This window comes from Schistocerca piceifrons, chromosome X, assembly GCF_021461385.2.
Source record: "Schistocerca piceifrons isolate TAMUIC-IGC-003096 chromosome X, iqSchPice1.1, whole genome shotgun sequence".
Classification (NCBI taxonomy): domain Eukaryota; kingdom Metazoa; phylum Arthropoda; class Insecta; order Orthoptera; family Acrididae; genus Schistocerca; species Schistocerca piceifrons.
The window spans coordinates 401,826,976-401,851,996 of NC_060149.1; the positions used below are offsets into that span (position 1 = coordinate 401,826,976).

General features: G+C 37.9%; 1 protein-coding gene across 2 annotated transcripts in view; it reads right to left on the reverse strand.

Annotated features, from left to right (window-relative positions):
• The window catches only part of LOC124722057 (putative inactive tyrosine-protein kinase Wsck), a 207,604-nt gene that overhangs the window by 34,032 nt on the left and 148,551 nt on the right, over positions 1-25,021 (reverse strand). Inside the window, exon 12 of one of the 2 annotated variants that reach the window (XM_047247253.1) lies at positions 18,253-23,102. The exons of the other annotated variant lie outside the window; for it this stretch is intronic. Within the exon in view, the coding sequence (XP_047103209.1) occupies positions 23,028-23,102 (75 nt within the window). The 3' untranslated portion in view covers positions 18,253-23,027. Of the gene's footprint in view, positions 1-18,252; positions 23,103-25,021 lie in introns of those variants that run through there. 2 annotated transcript variants of the gene reach the window in all.

Below are 25,021 nucleotides of genomic sequence, written 5' to 3' on the forward strand. Positions count from 1 at the left end.
AAAGAGCTAGTTCTGTTTCACAAGAATGATGTTTTCTAAATCTTTGTTGACTGTGTGTCAATAGACCATTTTCTTTGAGGTAATTCATAATGTTTGAACATAATATAAGTGTCAAAATCCTGATGCATATCGACATTAATGATATGTGCCTGTAATTTAGTAGGTTACTCCTACTCCTTTTCTTGAATATTAGTGTGACCTGTGCAACTTTCCAGTCATTGGTTACGGATCTTTCGTTGAGTGAACAGTTGTATATAATTGTTAAGTATGGAGCTATTGCATCAGCATACTCTGAAAGGAACCTAACTGGTATACTGTCTGGACCAGAGAACTTGCTTTTATGAAGTGATTTAAATTGCTTCACTACTCCGAGCATATCTACTTCTACGTTACTCGTGCTGGCAGCTATTCTCGACATGTGTCAGCATACATACTGTAGCAGTGGAGAAATATGACATGGCCTACTTGCGGGCATGTGAACTGGCAAATGCAGGTAGTGCTGTGATTGTTGTGCTTCCTACTGGTGATGAAAATGCAGCATCTTGGGAGACACTGGTTGCAGTGGCGGCTGTCAGTGCTTCCTCTGACAACAACCTGTTGTTGTTGTTGTTGTTGTTGTTGTTGTCGTTGTTGTTGTCCTGGAGTGTTGTGTTAGGTTCTCAATGACATAGTGCTGGAGGCCCACAGTGTTGCTGGTACCATTCAGGACTACTGTATTCGTTCCTTAATTATGTGGCAGTAGCAGACCTGCAATTCAGTAACCTACAGAATCTGTCAGTATTGCTGGCAGACTTTGTGTCCGGATACAGCATCTGTCTCTCCCAAGGAAGAAGATAGACAACCATCTCAGCTGCTCTGAGTGGCTGAGTTGGCACTGCATCCTTTCTCCCCCTCAGGAAGAAGTGGGTGACCATCGCAACAGCTTGGAGTCCAGTGGAGTGGATGGTGGCTATCAATGGTGGCCTCCCAGAAACCTGATGGCCAGGGGTTGGGTTGGCATCTAAGTGCATGCGGAGCTGCTGTGGCAGATCTGCAACCGTGTGAAGCCCAAAAAAAAAAAAAAAAAAATGTATATCTGAAGCAAACAGTTTGTTGGAATGGCTGTCACAGAGCCAGAGGGTGTAGGACCAAAATGTACGAAGCGTGTTTTTTAAGTAAGGTCTGTTTTGTAGTAGACACTAGTAGTTCATGCACATACTACAACGAGCGCATGTGTCATGTACCGGCATGCCTCGGGAACAACTGTGCTCAGTTCCAGCTCTGTAGCTAACCTGTATGGTTCTTTTCTGTGCTTTCAAAATGTTTAAGACTATCAACTCGCCTCCCGCATGTGAGGTTTGCTCAGTGATACGGTTTTTGTCAGCAAGGAACTTGTCTGCAGCAGAAATTCAGCAACAGATTTGCGAAGTGTACAGTGATACTGTTATGAGTGAAAGCAAAGTCTGTAAGTGGGTACGAGAATTCAAAGATGGCTGTGACAACGTCCATGATGAGGACCACTCCAGTCGCTCTCCTTTGATTACAGATGATTTGGAGGCTTCAGTTGAAGCGAGAATTCATGAGAACAGGCACTTCACGATAACAGGTCTCTCAAATGAATTTCCTGATGTGTTGAGATCAGTTCTTTAGAACATTGTTTCTGAACACCTAAAGTTTAGGAAACTGTGCTCCCATTGGATCCAGAAACTCCTAACAGAGGACTACAAAAACCAAAGGTTTGAGTGTGCGTTGAAGTTCTTGACTAGTTATCATGAAGAAGGTGACGGCTTCTTAAGTCAGATCGTAACTGGAGCGAAACATGGGTTTCGCATATCATGCCTAAATTGAAGCAACAGAGCATGGAATGGAGGCACAAACACACTTGCCTGTAAGGGTGAAGGCCAAACAGACTCTGTCCCTGTGCAAAATCATGGTGTCGGTGTTTTTGAATAGGTATGGTGTTTTGTTGGTCAACTTCGTGCAATGAGGAACCACTATCAATGCAGAAGCATTCTGCCAAACCCTGAGAAAGCTACGCACAGCGATTCAAAACAAAAGACGCGGCATGCTGACAGAGGGAATTATACTTCTCCATGACAATGCAAGACCTCACACTGCAAGTCAGACCCACGATTTATTGGACAGTTTTGGCTGGGAAGTTTTAGACCATCCACCCTACAGTTCTGATCTTGCGCTGAGCAATTACCATCTGTTCCTCCACCTGAAACAACACTTCAGTGGTAACTGTCACAATGATGACGATGACGTGAAAATGGCAGTGAACTCTTGGTTATCGGAGCAGGTGGAAAGTTTTTATGAAGAGGGTATCTTAAAATTGGTTGAGAGGTATGATATGTGTTTCAACAAACTTTGCAACTATGTCGAAAAATAGAGTGAAGTATGTACTTTCTGAAAATAAATTTCCTTTTTTGAAATAACCTTTCATTGTGTACTTATGTTCAAATGGACCTTCCTTAAAAAACATACCTCGTATAACCAAAGTCCATGGGGAAATGAGGAAGGATGACAGTAAGGCCAGGAGTGTCGTGAGTGATGGTATGTTGCGTGCGGATGGGTACAGTCTGCGCCCAGAGGGGAGAGAGTCACCTGTGGCTGCAGGAGTGCTGCAGCCCTGAAGTTGTGCATGAGGAGCACAAAGGACTGGAAGGAAGTCCCAGAAGGACATGAAAAATTTTGTTGGCTGTGTGACATGCACTGGAGCATGATAATGTAAAGGAACAGAGGAGGTGCAAGAATGACATTTGCTAGAGCAGAACTAGCATGGGGCAGAGCTGGCAAGGTGCTGGACCTATAATGACATGAATGGGAGGGTATCAGCATCCAAACTGCATATGAGAAAAGGAAGGACTGTGAGAGGTTGAACACCAGAGGAAGTGAGGAACCCAACATGTTGTCACACGGCACCCGGACATGTGGAGAGCATGAAGTGCCATGCCACGACCATGAGGAAGAGCATCCATGGCTGCATCTTCCTGGCAAATGTATGAAGTGACAGATGCAGCTTCGAGCACACCTGGGGAGAGCAGCATTCTGGCAGGACAACTGAGGCAGAAGAACCATCCGTTGGGTGCTGAAAACAACAGTCTTAGTAAATCTTGTCCACGTGGTGTGTGAAAATGAAATAATTTGTGGCAGCAGTGGCCACATGACATAGAAAAGGAAAGCAGTTTGCCACTGGGGGGCTGAACATATGACCCTTTGTGTGGAAGTGCCATGATAAGAAAGTCCTGTGATGGAGATCGCCTGAGAGTTCCTTTGCACAGAAACGCTGGTCCAAGCATTCAGTTGGCTTGTTACAAGTGGGAATCTGTGGTGTTGCTACCTGGAGTCCTGTATGCTTGGTGGTGCATTGAGGTATGTAGCTGGGTAACTCTGGTAGTGCGGTGATGCTGGTGAGCTGCTTCAATGAGAGTTTTTTGTGTTTGTTGCTTGTGTTGCAATAATAGTAGCACATCGCTGGTCACATCTGTGGAGATAACAGTCATCTGAAATGATAAATACACATTAACACACGAGGTATGAGAAAATGTCTGAGGAGCACCGTATAGCATGGTAGAGGTGAGAAACTTTTGAGTGAATTGCACTGAAAACTTAGAAAATGTCAACCTTGTCACTAATGACCAAAACAAAACATAGCAAACATTTATGCCATCAGTATCATCAATATCTGTTGTGACGGGGCATGATACATGTAGAAAGAAAAAGCTCCAAAGTAAACAAGTAATGTTGCATACTTTATTAGGAATAGCATAAATAAAGACACAAGCTACCATGGAGACATTCATCGAAAAACCCTAAAATAACTTCTGAATGAAGAATGCATTGCTAATGTCTGATACGTTTCATTTACTGATGACACTTCTTCATTAAGTGTCTGCAATGAAGCACAATGACTGTTAGTCATAGTCTAATGTCTATTTACAGTCAGACAACAAGCTGGACTCCTGCCCAGCATTCACAAGAATAAAGTTTATGATAGTTGGTACCAATGAGGTCAATGAGGCTAAGGTCTGTGGTTGGTCATCTGGCAGTTCAGGACGACAGTGCTGATGAAGACAGATAACAAGTCCAAGGCTGGAGTGCTCAGAGGCCATGGCCAATGAGGCAAAGGCTGATAGTAAACCAGCTGGCTGCCCTGTAGGACAGCACAGGCAAAATGGTCCTGGATCAGCAGCTGGACTGTGTCTCAATTTGGCTGCTGCACTCGACAGGTTCAGTGGCTGGGACTGAACTGGCTAGGGGCTGTGGCCATGTGTTGGTATAAATACTGTAGTGACAAATGAATATGGCATGGCCCACTTGTAGGCACACAACCTGGCAGATGCAAGTAGTGCCATGATTGTTTTGCCTCCTACAGGTAATGGAAATGCTACATGTTGGAGATGTGGGCACCACTGGTCACAGTGGCAGCTGCCAGCATTTCCCCTAAAAATGACCCATTGCCGTTGTTGCCATGGGCTGTTGTGTCTGGTTCTCAATGACAAGGTGTCAGGAGGCCCGCATCATTGCTATTGCCATCCGGATGTGACACTGGCTGGCCCCCAATTCAGTAACCTGTGGAACTTGTCTGTACTGCTGGTAGACTACATGTCTGGATACAGCAGAAACTACAGTTTAACATGGAATCTCAACCATGTCAGTTCCTCATTATTTTCTCATGCATGACGCACTGTAAATCTGAAAGCCACCTCAACTGTCAGCAGGGGTTGAAAGTCAGTTTAACAGGATAAAAACCTACAGGATTTTTTAACAAAACTGAAAGGGTTTGTCAACTGAATTAATTTCACAGAAATAAAACAAATGGAGTCAATGGAGATAAAATCAATTAAGAATAAATAACATGAAGTGATATCAGAGGAAACCATTAAGGAGTGCTGCACCTGTAATGTAATGCGTATGTTGAGACAAACGAAAATTTGTGTCAGACTGTCTCTCAGACTCAGATTTTTCTGTTTAGTGTGAGCATCACCAAGCTCTCTGAGCATGCGTCCAGGCTTGAGTCTAATTTTCATATTCACTGTTTGGCCCTCTTACTCCCAAACACTAGACCCAGGGGGTATGTGGGAATAGCACAACTGAGGAAATGGATGTGTTAGAGGCCTGCGGCTTACACTGAGAAATGAATGGAATCATTGACAACTAAATCAGTGAAAATGCAGTGACATTGTATATCACCATTTAAATCCATTCATAAATGCTGAAACTGCAATGTAATGAATATGTCAGATTTCACTGATATCAATATTTCACTGATACAACTTTGTGCCACTGCAGCTTCACTGATTTCCTTATCGCTGATTCCATGAATTTCACTTCAGTGAATTTAATTCAACTGACATATATCGCAATTCCAGGGTAAGCCATCAACCTTCGCCAAATCTGTTTCCCCTCCAGTTGTAGTGTCCAATACAATGCAATTTTAAGGTTGACTTTGAAGCATGTCCAGATAACATAATGGATATGGCAATTGCTCATGAAAAACAGGAAATTGAGACTCAAATCCCTATATGCAACACATTTTTATTTGTCACAACATATGGGTAAAAGTGTTCCTCTTGGAACATCCAAGTCTCCAATAATTGTGTTTTTTTTAGTGTTAATACCCTTTTTGTTATGAGCTAATTAAGCATCCCAAAATTCAATGAAAATAGAGAAACAAACATATATTGGCATTTACACGAGTATAGTCATGCATTTAAAAGTTACTAACTGGGTAGAGAAGCACATTGCAGAATTTAAAACTTTTTTCATGGGTATATAGGCAGATCCTCCCTTTCTTTTTTTTCTTCTAAAAGTGACAGTTTTAGCAATAAACAAACACTATGATTTATCATAAGAACTGCTGTTTGTGATTATGTTTTTATAATTACAATTCAATATTAGCAGCCTCAGGCAAAGTGGAGATAACTGTTTTATAAATGGTAGTTTTATATATAACAAGCAAAGGGTATGGGGTAAATTTGCAATAATGTCTCATTTATTTTACTTCTTAAAAATAATTTCCTGGTTACACAGGGCATCAGTTTTTTCTTAGAAATCATCATCAAACAACTTTTTTACCCATATTCTGGTACCTGATAAAATTCATTATCTCACATCTGCAGAAGCTCCTTGCACACCTCCCAGTTTAAATTTCCCTTGCACAGTGACAGAGAGAAAGCTAAGCACTGTATGAGTGGTGCTCAATAAATCTGGTCTACTGTATAATATATACAAGGAAAAAATGAAGGATTTATGTGCTAAAGAGTTATCATAATTACAACTCACTGAAAGCTGTTACAGAATGATCAGCTTGTTTCTCACCCAAGGGCATATGCACTTTCAGTCCCTCTATGGCTAAACTACAAACTTCATTTACTGCTGTCACCTGGCAAAACCAATTCATAATTTACTTCTGTAATTAATGCCAAGAAAAGTTCCCATGACAGCACAGAAAACGATCTACATTTAATAGCCAAACACTAAAACTCCAACAAAGTGATGACCAGGCATAAAAAAGTATTTCCTGAGGGCCACAATATCCTCAAATTGGGAGAAAAATCTACACTATCACCTTGACACAGCCAACATAGGAAAATCCCAGCCCTATCACCAATCATAACTATGATAAAAACTGCCGGGGGATACTTTTGGACATCTCAATGGAAACAGAAGCCTCTTGCACCACACTTAAATCCATGTAAATTTTAACTCTAGGTGCTACAAAAGAGGTATTGTACATCACAGTGTGATTTACTGTTTAACTTCTGAGAGTGTTCATTCCAGAGAGTTTAACCAATATATTGCTTCCTCCTGTGTATACATCACGAAAAGACCATACAGATAAAATTAGAGAGATTTGAGCACACACAAAGGCTTACCAACAATCATTCTCCCTGTACACCATCCACAACTGGATCAAGTGAAGGGGAGAAGTGACAATGGTACACAAAGTACCTTCTGTACACACCATCAGGTGACTTGCAGAGTATGTGTGTAGATTTATACATAGTAGCATAGTCACTCATCTAGTTAACTGACCATATTTACTTTGTAAGGGTATTTGACAGACATGCTTGAAGCTAATGGCATGGAATATGATGGTCTACAAAAAGTATCTATCTGACACTCAGGAAAGTAGTTTGATGGATGTCACACGCCTAAAATTTAGTTTCTATGTGACATGAAATATAAACTGCAAAAGCAGTTTGTTATTCTGGTCTCCAGTCAAAAAGACTGGTTTGGTGCAGCTCTGTGACTCTGCTCCATCCTGTGTTAGCCTCATAATCTCCAAATGACTACTGGGACCTACATCTGTTTGAATCTTTGAATCTGCTTATTGTATTCATCCCTTGGTGTCCCCCCCCCCCCCCCCCCCCCTACACACACACATCACACATACACACACACAATTTTTACCTCCAACGTCTCCCTCCCTTACCAAACTGATGATTTCTTCATGCTTCAGGGTATGTTCCATTAACCAATCCCTTCTTTTAGTCAAGTTGAGCCACAAATTTATTTTTTACCAAATTTGATTCAGTACTTCATTTGTTAATCTACTTGTCAGATCTTCAGCATTCTTCTATAGTGACCACATTTCAAAAGCTTCTATTTTCTTCTTGTCCAAACTGTTTATCATCCATGTTTCGCTTCTGAACAAAGCTACATTCCAGTCAAATACCTTCACAAAAGGCTTCCCGACTCTTAGATGTTAACAAATTGCTCCTCATCAGATGTTAAAAAATTGCTCTTCCTCAAGAATGATTTTTTATGATATAGCCATTGGGCATTTTATGTCCTCTATTTTGGCCACCAACAGTTATTTTGCCACCCAAATAGCAAAACTCATCTACTACTTTTAGTCTCTCACTTCTTAATGTAATCCCTTCAGCATCACCTAATTTAATTCAACTTACCCTTGGTTAACTTTTATTGGTGTTCTTCTTATAATTTCTTTTTAAGACAATACGCATTCCATTCAACTGTTCTTCCAATTCCTTTGCCCTCTCTGACAGAATTACAAGCTCATAGCAAAACCTCTAAGTTTTTATTTCCTCCCCTAGGACTTTAGTTGTCTGCAAGCCTCCGTATAATGCATGGTGGAGGGTACATTGGACCACTACTACCCATCTCCTTTCCTATTCCACTCACAAATGGAATGAGGGAGAAATGATCATCTACATGCCTCCGTATGATCCCTAAATTCTATTATCTTATCTTCGTGGTCCTTATGTGAAACGTATGTTGGTACCACTAGAATCATTCTGCATTCAGCTTCAAATACTGGTTCTTTAAATTTTCTCATTGGTGCCTCATGAAAAGAATGTCGTCTTCTTTGCAGGGATTCCCATTTGAATTTACGAGGCAAAGTCCTTGGTTTCCCTTACTGCTTATTCAATGTACAGATTGAATAACACTGGATATAGTATACAATCCTGTTTCACTTCCTTCTCAACCAGTGCATGAAGAAACTACTCAATTATCCCAAGAGAATATCCCACAGTTCCTCTCACCTGTGTATTTATTGGCCATCTTCTTGACTTACATATGTGAGGATTGGGCTGATTGTCACATTTTGTGTGTTCCACATCATTACTTTTTGTTATTAATATCATTAAGACATATAAGACATAATGAATCACATTTTTCTAATTTATCTTCATAACCTGTCTTATGAAATGCCTAAAAAGGGCCAGCTTGCAGCCGATATGGAGAGTGCAACTAAACCTATTAACAATTAAAATCTGTTATAATGTCCACAGGTGGTTCAATTTGTGATTCTAATTGTCCAGTACACTACACAAGTGGAAAGGAAGATAATAATGTCTTCATAAAGAAAAATTTTGGATGGACAAACACTCTCTGTAATAAATAATCGAAGACAATGAAGACCTACAGGTGGCGTACAAACAAAAACGATGAAGAGGAGGACGAAACAGTGAACTGGGTATACAGTCATGATGCTAGTGAACACACTACTTTTTTACCCATTGTCCAGAAGACGTGGTGTAACCAGATAGGAATGACACAACAAAATGGAAGACTAACATCTGGTAGAATTATAGCAAATATGAATACGAGGAGTAAATGGATGGAATCCAATGAAAGAGCATTATTCAGCATTTCAACTGGGACCACGGGGTTACTAAAGTAAAAAGTATCTCTTGTTGGTGTAAAATACATCATATACAATCAGTCTTCAAATTCTAACAGTAGATACACTTACTTATTTCAGTGGCTGCTTGAAGGATATATATTGTTACATGGCAAAATAAATAATGCTTTTAAAATTGGTATCTTGCCACTTTATTAATACAACAAATATGTCAGTAGCAAGACATTTACATGAACCTCTAGCAGAGGTAACACATCATAAACTACTGTGTTGAGATATAGTGGCACAAAAATACAGCATTTCAGTATACAGTGAAACAATTATGCAGTCTTTAAATAGTCAATTTGATCCTCAGTCAATAAGTCTGGATGAGATTCACAACATTTGTACAAATATTCTGATAAATCATGTACACAAAACTTTATTTACCTGGCCAATGGATATGTAGATTCTTATTGCTACAATCTTTTAGGATGTGGAATTTACATTAAGTATTTAACAAGGAAGACTGGACAAAAGAGAAAAGTGTTTCTGCCATGTGTGTAATAAACACGGCCAAATATTGTTCCCTATTATATAATCTGAATGCCACAAACAACTTTTAAACATCTAACTCTATAGCCACTAATGTTCCATTGACATATCACACTTTCTTAAAAAAATAATATTAGCTCCAGTACCACATTAATTTTCTTCCAGTGTATATAGCACATTTGGAAATTGGTCTGACTTTGGTGCTCATTTTTAAGATCATAAGAAGTCAAAAGTTAAAGACATATGCCAGATTTGAAAGTAAAATAAGATGCACAGCTTGTATTTGCCCTTCCAACTTCGAAAACGTGTAGCTGGCACTATCGCAGTTCATACAAACAATGTAAATGAACACCCAACACTGAGCCCTGCAATCTCTGTATAACTTGAAACCTTTTCCTGAAATTTTCTGACTGAAGCCAAGCAAATTCCTTGTGCTACAACTGCACCGTATTTATCCCATGCGTACATGTATTTCAGCCATTCTCTTTGTTTTCTGCTTTATAGTATGATGCAAATGAGGAGCAAATAAACTGAAAATACTATACAATTTTTAGAATATGAGCTAATAAACCTACCTTCAGGAGACAAAAGGTTTAGTATTGCCAAGAGACACAGATAAAAGTAAAATAGATGACATTATCCTAACTAACTAGGACCTAATAATTCCAAAAGCTAGGATAATGTCATCTCTTTTACTTTTATGTACACTTATGACCAGTACTAAACACTTTGTCTCCTGAAGGTAAGTACGGCCAGCAATTACATCTCATAATTTGTTGATTTTGCTAACTGAATTTTCCCTTTATACAACAGAGCTAATAAACTCATTGTTAAGATGATTTAAAAACATAGTAACTAATTTCTTAACACATGAGGGAGATATTTCGGGAGACACTGTAATCTTAAATTTCAGAATGCACTAAAATATAAGGTGATATAATTTTCTTGTTCATAGAATGGAAAACCATGAAAATTATTAGTTCATACCAACAACTTCCACTGGCATGTTCCTCAAGGAAGTCACTTAAAAACATTGCTTAGAAAGGTGTATCTCAGTATCTCTACACTTAATTTAGTAATTTTGGAAATTAATATGCAAATTGGTGATAAGAATATCATAAAGCATATTTTTTGGGTATGGTATGAACCAGGGCTTCAATTGGGGCAAGGACTCGGTGAATGATGTTCGTAAAAATAAGATTACGGCAATACCAGAAGGAAAATACATTTTACTGTACTTTAGAACTGAAAACAATAATTATAAAAAGAAGCAGTTTTGAAAGAACATATTAATACTGTAACGATAAAGATGACAAATAATTTCTCTTAAGCTGTCAGCTTCAATTACATGTATAATTTGCAATTAAACTATCTTTTAATTTATATTTTCACATACATGTTTGATGTCTGCTGAAAAATGAACATAACATGAAAAATCATTATTATTTTCCTTTTTGGATGCATAAATTTGCCATTACAATATCACAAAATTGCATAATCTTTGGAATTAATGGATTTAAAAATAATATAAGCTGAGCATTTTACACAGACAAGGGAAAAATTCCCAATTACTGAAAAAAACTCAGCACATTAGTGGAATTCTTAGAAGATATAATATTACTATTTTGAAAATGGCATGTATAATCCCATAACATGGATTGAAAAAAATGTAAACAACATACATATTACTGAGGTAAAATTAGTGTGTAATGGGATTATTGTCAGCAGAGGTGTTTACAAGCTGTACATATGCAACTTAAACAAGAAAGTCAAAAGGTTTTGGATTCTTTGATATCTTTTTCATCTTAACTATCATCCATAGGTCTAAATTTGTTCCCTTTCCTGTCATGTATCTTGATGTCCTCTTCTGCTTCACTAATGTAAGCTATTTAGTTTGTTCACAATAAATTCACAAACAAGAAAAGTGTTTGCACTAATCACACACACACTCCAAAAATACATTTCCTTTCAGATCAAACCTGCTCCAATTCCAAAATGGCATAAACTACCTACTGACTCAGTATACAACAACTAATATATCAAACTTCTGGTAAACAGTTCTGAATATAATAACCGTAAATTCAGTTTCTGAAGCATAGCTTGAAATGCCCACTTCTCCCTGTCCCACATCCAGAGAACTTTCACATCCACCAAGTGGACACAAGAATCAAATCAATGTCTACGATATCCACTGCCTCCAAGCATATTAGTTTTAATACCCAGGATGCACATGAAACAGCTCACCATTCGCAAGACATCTTTCATTACCTAATTTTGCCAATTTCCATGAACTGTGTGTACAATACCAACACTGAAATGGAGGCTGCTACAAAATAACAGTGAGAGTGATGTGGAATTTTTGGTATTAAGCTATTGTGCACTAGGCATACAAAAATTCATTTACTTCACACAATATGGCACAGGTGCAGTTCCTGAATGTTGATCATTGCAACCACTGGTCAAAAAACCAAGCTTAGGTTTCTTCTAACAATGAATTCTCCGGAATTTCCTAGTGAGAACATCCATGGTTCAGCACATCCTGAATCTACAGAACAGCTCCTGTGCTCCTCTCTTCACAGTATCTGAATGGAGCTGATAATGATGCTGCCAACAACTTTAATACTAATATCATCAATGATTCTTTATATACTCCAAAACCCACCTTCAATGTTCTTGTTATTAGGCAACTCCCCTTGCACTAACTCCAGGCTTTGTCACTAGACCTTCCCACCATGCTACTGTCCCACATCCAAATTTCATACCATGCACTGCCTAATCTATTAATTTAACTGCACCAGCAGTACACAATCTCTTTTTGTACAAAAGGGTAATGTCTGGATGATGCTACTGATACTGTGATGTTCAGGATAATGAAACACAGCTCCAGTTGCTCTTCTTCTTCTTAACAACATTATTAAAGTTCACACAATCGGTTTCAGCCTAAATCAGGCCATTATCAAGTGTACCTGAAAGTTATGCAGTAGAGAAAACATGAGCTCTCAACACTTCCAGTATTATTTCACATTGCCTCTCTACAGTATAACTTTCAGATACACTTCATAATGGCCTAATATATAGGCAAAACAGGTCGTGTGAACATAATACAGTTCTTTAAAAAAACGGGAGTGGTGTTTCATTATGGCAATACAAAAGTTTGTTCAATGTGACATTTGTTCTTGTCCTGACTAAGGCTTCACAAAACTATATCTGTAAACAATTCATTATGGTTCCTACAACTCATACCAAATTGATCCACATTACTATTTTTCATTTATTACCCTTTGCTACTTTTACTGTCCCAATTTGTTACGCTGTCATTAATGTCTTTGAATCACTTTATAATTCTCAGCTGGCCAAAGTCTTACTTCATCAGGAATTAACTTATTTTCATTTCTCCTGCTGTTACTTTGCTATGCTCTCCTTCTTCGTTTGTCACTACTTTACCACAAAGAAAGCAATATTTGGATTAAAAATATCATTATTCTTCAGTTTTTATGGCATTATTATCTTTACATTGGCAAAAAGAAGTCTGTTTTCTCATGTTTTATCTTCTGTGAAAGAGATATTATTAGTCTATCAGCTTTCTAGTAAGTTCTGATCTTCATTTCATACAGAACTGTCACCACAGAACACTTACAAAGTAACAGGTAAGAGAAACTTCTTTTTTCTTGTAATGTTTCCTTTTGGTGGTGACAGTTATAGCTTTCTTGTTTAAAATTACTGAAAGGGGTCACTATTCCCTCCCCCCCCCCCCCCCCCCCCAAACCAGCATTTTGCTAGAATATGAGAACATAAAATGAGTGGCTTGGGGGAACACAATGGAAAGTGCCATTGCCATGTATTTTGAGCTAGATGGCTACTGATGCCACCTGTGAGGAGCACAATGCAATACACTTAATAGTAGTTCTAAATTCACTCAACAGATGACAGGGCGAAGCTTATTGCTAAGCGCCAGTATCCATCTGTTGTGGAAATGTAATGGTAAGCGACAGAGAAAATGGCAGCTAGTAAAAACAACCTGTGTACTTCTTCTGAGATTACGGCAAGACTGAAGATGACGAGTATACTTCCAGTGATACTGATATTTCCGAGAACAATGCAAAATACATTCTTGATGACTCAGAGGTACGTTAATTTGTAAATATATTTTATCTAGTATGTTTTACAAACATAATGTTAAGTGGAGGTACATACCATTATGTTCCTGAAGTACATGAATTTTGAGGTTGTATTAGAATCACTACTTCTTTTGGTTAAATGATGTGTGTATGCACATCTTTCATGTAGATTAATATCTATAATAATATTAATGGTAACAAAAAAGTAATTTTTGTTGTTATACAGGTTAATAGTAAATCAGATCGTATTGCCCAAAACAGGGAACAGTGTATTGCTACTGCACAAACAAGTTAGGTAGGGCGCGCTCGAAGAGATGAAGAGGTCGTCTCGGAAAAGGCTGAGGTTCGATTCTCAGTGCAACATTAAACAGAAGAGGCATAATTTAGGCGAAGAATATGTTTTTCATTCAGAAGAAATTGTAAGTAAAAAAAAAAAGTGTGGGACCTAATTGCCAGTGTCCTCGTAACTGTTTCGACACAGCAGGAAATTCAAATGTGATGAAAACATTCAAAACATTTTGGGAAATAGGTGACTTCAATGTTCAAAATGCATTTTTATTTTGTGCAATGAAATGTAATGCTGTTGCACGTCGCTGAAAAGTAGTTGCGAATCTCTGAGAAATTTTACTGTTTCCTACTGTGTAAAAGTTGGCTGCAGTGATATTAAAGTGTGCAAGAAAGATTTTCTTGTCATTCATGGTCTGCATAATAATTGCAGTCACGTGGAAAATATACAGAAGAAAATCTCATGTGGATTGAACATGCCACCCCAGGAAACACGCAGCAAGCATTTCGTGTGTCCACATGCTTACTCTCAAACAAGTATTAACTATGTCAAGGAACACATCAACAACATACTGAAATACGAGAGTCACTACAGATGCTCAAACAATGGTGGCAGATTGTACCTGGACGCAGATTCAACAATTGCCTCCTCTTATGATCACTATAAGAATGTCTTCTGCATGGAGATATTCTATGACCCTGTAACTGCAGACAAGTACAGGCGAATTTTCACTGAAGAGTATAACGTAGGAGCAAAGTTACCAAAGAACGACACATGTAAGACTTGTGACATGCTAAAAGTGAAAATTAAGACTACTGTTGACCCCCAGCTGAAAGCAAGGCTTGAGTATCAGTTGGAATTACACCAATGTCACGCAGAGGCCAGGCAGGCTAACACTGGAATCTAGACAAAATGAGCAGACGCAGACAGTAATCTTCATGTTGTGACTTTATTTGCAGCAGACTCTCCCAGTTCCTAAGTTAAGATGTGGGCCAGCTTTTTACAAAAGGAAAAATTGGTTACATAACCTGAATGTTCATGACTGTGGAAAGAACAAAGGGCACTGCTTCTTGTGGAATGCTACTACTGCTGCCCGTGGATCAGAGGAAATTTTAAGCTGCCTTTTACGTTACTTTGATGAAAACAACATAAAAGGAGAGACTTTTATCATGATATCTGATACCTGCTGTGGCCAAAATAAGAACTGGAGCACACTCCTGTTTTGGAAGTATCTACACTAGACTCTTGCTAGTCCGGCCCTCAGTCGTCTGGAGTCTCAGTAATCCGGCACACATCCAAAAACACGTTCACAACAAATTATCACGTGCAACAATGCTTAGCTAAACAATGCTTTATATACTGTATTTGAAATTGTAGCTTTCTTTACAGTTCAGAATCATGTCTTCTAAAAGGAAACATGTTACGCTATACCTCAAGCACAAACTCAAAATTTTAGATAAGTTAAACCAAGGGTCTTCAGAGAAAGCCGTTGCTGCTCAGTTCAATGTTGGAAGAGCAACTATTTATGACATAAAAAAGAAAGATGTTATCTGACAGTACTCAACACAAATGGATAGTGAGTTGGGAAAACGGAAGATTATGCAAAAGAGTGAGAATGAAGAACTGGTCGTAGCTGTTTATAGATAGTTCATACAACAACACAGTAAAGGAATTCCAGCCAGTGGCCCGATTATAAAGGAAAAGGCAGCTGCATTTAACAAACAACTTGGCAGTAGTAACTTGTTTGCAGTGAGCAAAGGTTGGCTATCAAACTGGGAAAAGCGACATGGCATTCGGCAGCTGACAGTCACCGGAGAAAGTCGCTCAGCTAATGATAAGGATGCTGACGAGTTTGTAAGCAAAATATGGAATATAATAGAGGAAGAAGATTTAACTGCTGATGCATTGTATAATGCTAATGAAACAGGACTCTTTCACAAGATGCTTCCTTCAAAAACATTAGCTGCCAAAAACGACAAGGAAGCTCTTGATTACAAGCAACAGAAACAGCACGTAACATTAATGGCGTGTTGTAATGCAAATGGGAGTCATAAACTACCGCTTGTAGTGATTGGAAAATCCCAACATCCACGTTGTTTTCAACACACTGACAGAAATACTCCACCAGTACAGTATTGTGCTCAGAAGAAAGCATGGATGTACAGACAAATATTCCCTCGGTGGTTCCATGAAACATTTGTATCAGCAATGAGAAAAGAGCTAAAGAAGAAAAAGCTTCCACTAAAATCTATCCTTATAACCGATAATGCTCCCAGTCATCCTTCAGATGTTTCTCTAAAGTCTGATATTATACAAGTACTCTTTCTCCCACCCAATGTGACAGCCCTAATTCAGCCCATGGACCAGGGAATTTTGGAATCAATTAAACATCATTATCGACATTCACTTCTCATCTCCTTGCTAAACAAAAGTGAAAAGGACTCTATTGAGACTATGCTGAAGGCGTGGAAAGCAATTAACATATGTGGTAATGTTTTCCCAGCAGTCAAAGCATGAGATAAAGTGGAGAGCGCTACCATAATGAAGAACTGGAGAAAATTGTGGCAATCCATTGATGACGAGTTGGATCCAGTAGTGAGTGACAGCGATGAGCCAGTCAATTCAGAATTATCAATTACTCTGTACACTGACATGTTCCACAACCTTCCAGAAGGAGAAGAAATTGATGATCTTCCTGGAGTACATTATGCAACAGCCAGATACATGCAGTACCAATGTAATGCTTGTAAAGTAGTTGCATGATAAAGTATGCCACTGTCGCGTATCATCATTGTGACAGTTAAAAATTAGGGACATGTTTCATGGTAAGTGATACAAATGTATAATTGTGTACAGTATATTGTACACTCAAGGACTATGTTTTCTTTGAAAATTAATTTATTTTTGGCTTTAATAAAGTATATCCGCTATGTTTTAAAATTGTATCCTTCAGTTTAATAAAGTACAGTACACTATATCCCCTATGTTTTCAAAATAAATAAAAAACAAAATAAATGAATAAAATAAATTTCAGACACTCAATAATCTGACACTTCTGCTAATCCAGCACCCATATGTGCCAGGAATGGCCAGATTAGCGAGAGTCTACTGTAATATCAACTGGAAGATTTCATGTGATCGAACACCACTTCCCCGCTAGTGGGCACACGATGTTGCCCTCTGATAGAGATATCGTGACAACTGAAAATTACGTTCGCCAGCAAGTACAAGATGTGTACAGTCTAGATCAGTGGTTGGATATCATCCAGAAGTCAGCTAAGAAGAATCCATTTTTTGTGTACAATATGAAAATAGAGCATTTCTTTCAAATAAGGCACTCGAAAGAAGCATTTGTCTTAAGAAAGAAGACAGTTGATGATCAAGATGTCAACCTAAGGAGTGTATGTAGGTGGAAGGTGATGTCTTTATTCACAAGCAAGACATTCTGTCATGACATATGGCACGAAATAAGTTTCAGACAATGTGGAACGTAGTGCCCTGTTTCAACATTTCGACTTAAATACAACGTGCGAAAACTTGTTGAAAAGAAGAAAGTTGCTGACATCCTATCACTTGTAGATTACATACCTCCAGCCCATCATGGATTTTTCCTGTCACTAAGGCCAACTGTTTCAGACAGAGAACATGTCAGTGATGAGAGTGATGAATGACAATGTAATCTGAATAAAGTGTTGAATAGTTGCTGTAAATTTTCATAAGTAATTTTCTACCAGCATGTATTTTTAATTATGTGTGGTTGGTAAAACATAATCACATCTATACGACCATTATGTAATACTTTTTGTATATTTCATTTGTTTTAGTCTGCTCTCCGTTTTATTTATGTCTGCATAGAAGAAGACAGATGTTAAACACCCTACAGAATAAAAGCAATGTTTGAAAAAAATTATTCAGATTCTAACTTTAAATCCACTGTATCTCAAAACTATGATTTTGGTGCTTACCATTGTGTTCCCCCAAGTCGCTCAAATGTTTCAGAAACTGACTGCTGTCATGAATCTAAACACCTACCAACATATTACATAGCTCGGAGTGTAATTAAATAAGAGTTATTACAGCAACAGAGCAGATAAAATGTGGTATGTGCAACACCCATTTATTTGGGCAACTACGATGGCAATAATAATAATAATAATAACAAAAAGGTAATAGGGGTGACAAATATAATGTAAAAAGAAAATTCTCACATTGCTTGAGTTACACAGATCACAATAATACAGTGAACTTTATTTGGTTTTTCCAAGGACAAAATAAAATAAAAAAATAAACTACATACATACAATATAATTTGTAAACTGTGGACGGAGGCTGTCACAACTTATTTTTTGTTTCTTTTCCCTAGTTACAGAACACTAATTGCAATAAATCATCACACATATTATAATTAATTTAATACTGGGCTACAAAATATGGGTGTGATACATCACTCTTAGATCAGTTGAGGAACAGAGAGGCAGTGGGCCTTGTAGACATCACAGTGTACTTGCAATAGACTCAATAAGAGATTGCTGCCCGAGCTACAGACAGTTTACAAACATAGAGAGTGTCTTACTTTATATCTCACAAAATGAATTTCAGTGCCACTATTGATTCGTAAATAATTTGACACAATTAAAATTTGGGAAACACAAAGTGTAGAATAGCAGTGGCCCTAAACACAAATTGACAGCCAATTCAACTTCAGCTGTGCCACATTCACTGGAGTGCCAGATTCAGTAACATGGCCACAAATACAGCAAAGGATGAAAAAATACTGATGTTTATTACACACTGTACAAAGAAGATATTTCATTCAGTACAACTTCTAAACACAGTTGAAAAGAATCAACAAACACCACAGTTTCACAAAAGCATTGCAACAATGTTACAAAATATGCAGTCAGGAGCTTGTAGTGCACTGTAAGCCAACAAGATTACGTGGAGACAAGATAGCATAAAACAATTTTGTGGGTAAGAAATTTCCCTAATTACTTAATATACAAATACATCTGGAATTTCAACCCAACTGCAATTAAACTGACTTTTTTCATAGTTCTCACTTAAGTTATCACTGTTATGACATTCATACACTTCCCATAATTTAACAAAAGTAACAAAGATCACAACATTATTTCATGAACAGAAGGTTTCATCCCTTTAACTTCAACTACATATATTTTGCTGTGAATGTCTGACTAATGAAAGACACGATAGTGGGACTTCAAAATGTGCCTCACGTACATAAATGCACTGCTCAACTGACAAGCTTATAGCTGAATAAAATCATTTGATGCCTGAAGTGAAACTATCTGTTCTGTTCACTCACTCATATTTTGTGGGATTTGGTAGAACCATTAAATTCTACAGTAGGCTGTTCCAGCTTGAGAGCCTGCCTGTGGGAAGCAGATCACCCACAGGTACAGGTGGGTAAACAGTTGACGTGAGGGCCGTTAAGCGCCTGGATCATTCTTCTGCAGCTGTCAAGCACATGGGCAAGGGTGGGCAAGTGGTTTGCGTACGTGCAGAATGAGTGTAACAGGGCTCCTTGGCGGCCGTGCTAGCTGTGCCTGTCCGCAGCTGAGCTAAGGGGCACCTGAGAGTGCAGGGCCTTAAGGGGCAGTATTGAAACAGATTACCCTACAGTAATGAATGGAGCCCAATTTCTCTCATTTTAAGGTATCTTACTTTATCCTGCAGAATTCTCTATTCCTATTGGATTTCCTGCATTGAAACCACTGTACAGTTTGGTAACATTTCCTTCTACATATCTTATATGTCTGTATTACACATAACATTCACTTTCTCTGTGAATATTAAGAACCTGATTTTTTCCCCCTAGAATAATGTTCCCTACCTTCAAAGTTTCATGGTTAGCACTGCTTGCCACTGGAGTGAAGATCTTAGGTTTTATTCCTCATGACAATGTCAAACTTTCCTAGGGCAAGAAGGTCTTGAATGTGGCAAGTCTAAATGAGAATCTACCTGAATAAATAAACAGTGGCATATAAATACGATAATGGAAAGTCCTGTGTGGAATATAAATAATGGAAGGAGAAAAGATATTACTCTATGGAACAGGTGTCGAGTTGTCAATAGGCACATAAACATGATTGAGAATGTTGCTAGCTTTAGGATGAATCCTTCTACATAGCTCTACAGCACGCACACAAAAACTGTACCATTACACTGTCCCACCTGACCACCTCTCCACAGTCTCCTCTTCCTCTGTTTGATTTCCCCTCCCAATCAACTTCTCTACACCATCACACACCATGTACAACTCACCCTGCCTGCAGCCAAGATTAGCTCACCGGTCCCACATTCATATCTCATGCACCTGCTGCCTCTACTCGCCTGCTGTCAGCCACCCCAACCATCACTCCCTCTTCTGTCTCTCCTTACCCACTCCACTCGACAATTCCCAAACCCAGTCAAGCTGCAGTGCCAGCCCCATGTGGTCAGCTGGGGGCAATGTAGCCTTGCAACTGAATGTATAGACAAAAGCTCTGAAGGAGGATTCATCCAAAACTCTGCAACATTCTGAGTCTTTTACAAGCTTACCGATGCCTCAACTACACGGTGAGATGTTATCTTATCTTCTTCCATTATTTACACATTTAAGCAGTGGCATGCATACATGCCACTGAAGTGGTGGAAAATAGAAATTATTGTACTAGACATTAATTTTGTTTCTGTTAACTATAAGATCAATTTAGGTCTCAGATGCTAAGCTTAGGGAAAACAATAAAATTTAGCAGCACAACCTGTTTCTCTCATACTGCCAACAATAAAGGCAAATGAGTTAAACTATTTGATAACCCAAAATAATGAAAACTCTATACTTCTATATCACCACTGTAGTGGGAGCTACATGTTGTATTTATTGATTTACTTATTATTACCAGTTTACTGCACTGGCAGCAGATTCACTAGAGCCTAAGCTGGTTATGATATGTAAAGAAAGATATAAACCACTCAACAGAGAAGGAAGGTATGAGAGACAAGGTACTTTTGTAGCAGATGGTGTAATATGGCTGCAGATTAAAGATATTAACATGAAATACCATAGGAGACAATTAGAGAGAGATGGCAGTGTTTATGTTAAAAGCATAACAACGCTGTTGTAAGGGAATGATGAAGTCAAGGGTACCTTCCCTTCTTCTTCCATTAGCACACTGTCGCTCAGATTCTGAGGATTTTTTTCTTTCTCTCAATTTTTGTTTGTCTGTAGTTGACTATTTCAACACATTTCACAATACCATGCACATAAAATTTCTGTACCTCTTAACTCTGATATTTTTATAGCCTGCTAAAAATATCTCACTCTATTCTTCCATTGCAGACTGAGTCTAAATATATTAATCTGGCCCCTTCCTCTGCTGTTAAGTCAACAAACATTTTACATCAGCTCATAGGGTGTATCTTGTAACTGCTCATGGTTATTTCCGCAAGGTGGATGTTGACTTCTCATTCTCAATCATTAGTCCTTTTTTGTGGTATTCTGAACTAAATAAGCCTAAGGTCTTTGGCATGTAAATACTATATCACGTTTCACTGATAACATGATGCTTATGATTACTGAAATACTCTTAACAGAATATGCATCATCAAAATCTCAATATATAGCATTACTTTTGCTTAACATCCAAACAGATTAAGAAGTAACATGGACCTGAATGAGGCTGCATAGCATTGTGCACTCCCAAATCCACACCCAATTACCATTTTATAGATGTACAATTTTCCACATAAAACATGTTGTAAGAATTTGCAGAAAGCATAGTATTGCTAGATATATCTACTTATCTTTTCAGCACAGATTTGTCACAAACTAGAAATTATCTTGGAAAGAACATGACAGAGAATATCATAATCTACTCTGATGTTTTGTTATGTCCATTATATAAAATGCATCTACATGATGCTCAAATAATAATATTTAACTTAAACAAATACTAATAAAATTTTCTAGCTCCTACGTCTTTGTTCACAATACCAATGTAAGTGTCAACATTTTAAAAAATGGTAAAAAATAAGTGCCTATAAACTTAAAAATAATATAAGTACATAATTATCAGTGAAATTTCACTGCTGTCAATGGAATGTTAAAAACAAGTTACAATCAATGGAGTTAAAAAAAATAAAAATAAAACTTGCCATGACAGCTGCCACTTACTGTAAAGACTAGTTACCTAACAATGGCCATTTCAGCAATCCAGTCTATTGGCACATATATAAAAGTTACACACTGAGCCCGTTCTGATTTAATCAGGCTTTACCTGCATGACAAAGCTCTCAGCTGGTCATATCCAGGGAAAGTCTTTCTACTTCTTCCAGGTTATTCAACCAGACTGCATCCTTAAACAATCTATTGACTTTCCAATTACATTGAAAGTGTCAAGAGACTATTTAAAATCAAAATCAGTGGCACCACAAAACACACACACACAACTGTGTTAACCATTCAAGTAGAGACAGCAAATGAAAAATTACAGAGCAATAGGTTGCAACAAAGTACACAGATTTTTCACCAATGACTTAACAGTGATGAAATAAAAAAGAAGTACACATTGAATGTCACTGTGGGCAGCAGGGACGGAATAAAAAATAATGAATATTACACATGTTCTTATAATATTAAACAAATAATATGATAAAAATGAAGAAAGAAATGTATGGGAGGGGATAAGAATACATTCACTGATAAGGAAAGAACACAAGTGGGTGTAAAATTATGAGAGCAAAGGGGGCAATTCTCATCACCTTGGCACAACCTGTTATGTATTTTTTTTGTCACATAGGTCAGACTTATATCGCAAACCTGACTGAAAAGCCCACTATATACTGCACTTTACGTCTTTTCCAAATCAGAACAACTTCTCCTGTTATAAAAAAAGTCTGACTCTCTTAGGTGTACTAAAGACTGACACAATAAAATATTATAAGTAATGTATAACAATTAGTTAAGCATCAGTGCTACTGCAGAAAAACACTATTTCTGCATTTCCAAGTCTGGAAAGTACTGTTGATAATGAATGCCAACACTTGCTGAGAAATTCAAATGAACCTGTAGAAAAAAGGAGAGACTCTATGAAAACTGGGCTGATACATGTTTAATAACTACATAAATACAGTAAAATTAACTGCAGTAAGGAATATGTGCAACACATTTTTTAATTAAAAATATCAACAGAAAATCAACACTAAAAAGATGAACATTACAAGCAAGCAGCATCATTAGGATTTCTTCAGTTTCCTATTTGTTCTATTCTAATGCTGTGACTCTGCAGACTGAATTCTAAAATTATGTAAATCTATCATTGTAGATGAAAACACTGTGTGACAAGGAGTGGGGGAGAAATGAAGCAGAGTTCATAGTTAGTTTCTAAATAAAACTTTTTTATCTGAAAAAAAAAAAAAAAATTAATAAATAATGAGAGATAATAAAAGCCCATGTACTACATCAGTTTTGACTTATATGTAGGTAGAAATCAGCTCTGTCTTCACTGAAGCAGTTTAATTTACATTGTCTTTTGTTATCTTAAATTACTTCATTACTGATGGACAGAGATTAGAATCTCCCTCTTCTCATTCAGAAGTCAATCATTTTGAGATGATTGTGTTACCTTACTATGCCTGGCAGTACATCTATCTCCAACATAATGGAGCAAAATACACAAAGCTGTGTACAACGTACACTCGTTTTTGTGTGTGTGTGTGTGGTTTTTTTTCTGTAAGTTCTCAAGTAGGACACTGTCAAAAAGCTTAGCAATATTTTTAGTACTACAAGGGTAAATTAATTATTATCCGCAAAGTAGTTATAAAATTTTATTGTAATCTAATAAGAAGTTTACAAGAACATCATTTTTTTACAGTCTCCTTGCGTTTCAATGCACTTGGTCCATTGTTGTACAAGCTTCCTGATGCCTTCATAAAAGAAGGTTCTCGGTTGAGCTGCGAGCCAGGAATGTACCGCTTCTTGCACTGCTTCATCAGAGGCAAATCAAGCTTAATGCCTGTTTGAGTGGACCAAGCAAGTGATAGAAGGGGGCAAGATCAGGGCTATTTGGAGGACAATCCAGTACTTCAAATTTGAGTTTCTGGAGCGTTTCAGCAGTGTGGGCAGCAGTATGCAGACAGGCACTGTAATGCAACAACACAACACTTTTTGACAGCAATCCTCGATGTTTGCTTCGAATTGCAGGCTTTAGCCTCGCAGTAAGCATCTCACTGTAATGTACACTGTTCATTGTTCTGCTCCTTTCCCCATAATGTTCCAGTACTGGACCTTGTGCATCCCAAAAAAACTGTAAGCATCAGTTTTCCTGTGGACGGTTGGGTCTTGAACTTCTTCTTGCATGGTGAATTTGGATGTTTCCATTCCATACTCTGCCATTTACTCTCTGGCTCGTAATGATGGATCAATGTTTTGTCACCAGTAATGATCCTGTCTAAGAAGTTGTCCCCTTTGTTACCATAGTGATCCAAATGTTTTTTACAGATGTCCAAGCGTGTTTGTTTATGCAACTGTGCAAGGTGTTTTGGGATCCATCTTGCACAAACTTTATGAAACCCAAGTCTGTCATGGATGATTTCATAGGCAGAACTGTGACTAATTTGCAGATGATATGCCACTTCGTCAATAGTTAATCGTATGCCCAAGAGAATCATTTCATGTGAACGCTCAATGGTTTCTTCATTTGTGGCGGTAAATGGTCGTCCGGCTCCTTCATCGTGCGTAACACTTGTGCAACCATTTTGGAATTTTTCAATCCATTCACAGACACTCTGTTCTGGCAAAACACTGTTCCCACACTGTACTGAAAATCTTTGATGAATTTTGGCCCGATACACCTTCTGACCACAAAAAATGGATTACTGAACGTTGCTATTCTCTGGTGCAAATAGACAGCGGAGAAGCCATGATTAACAGCATGGCAGCGATAACGAAACTAACCTAGCAGCTTGAAAATCGCAACGATATAA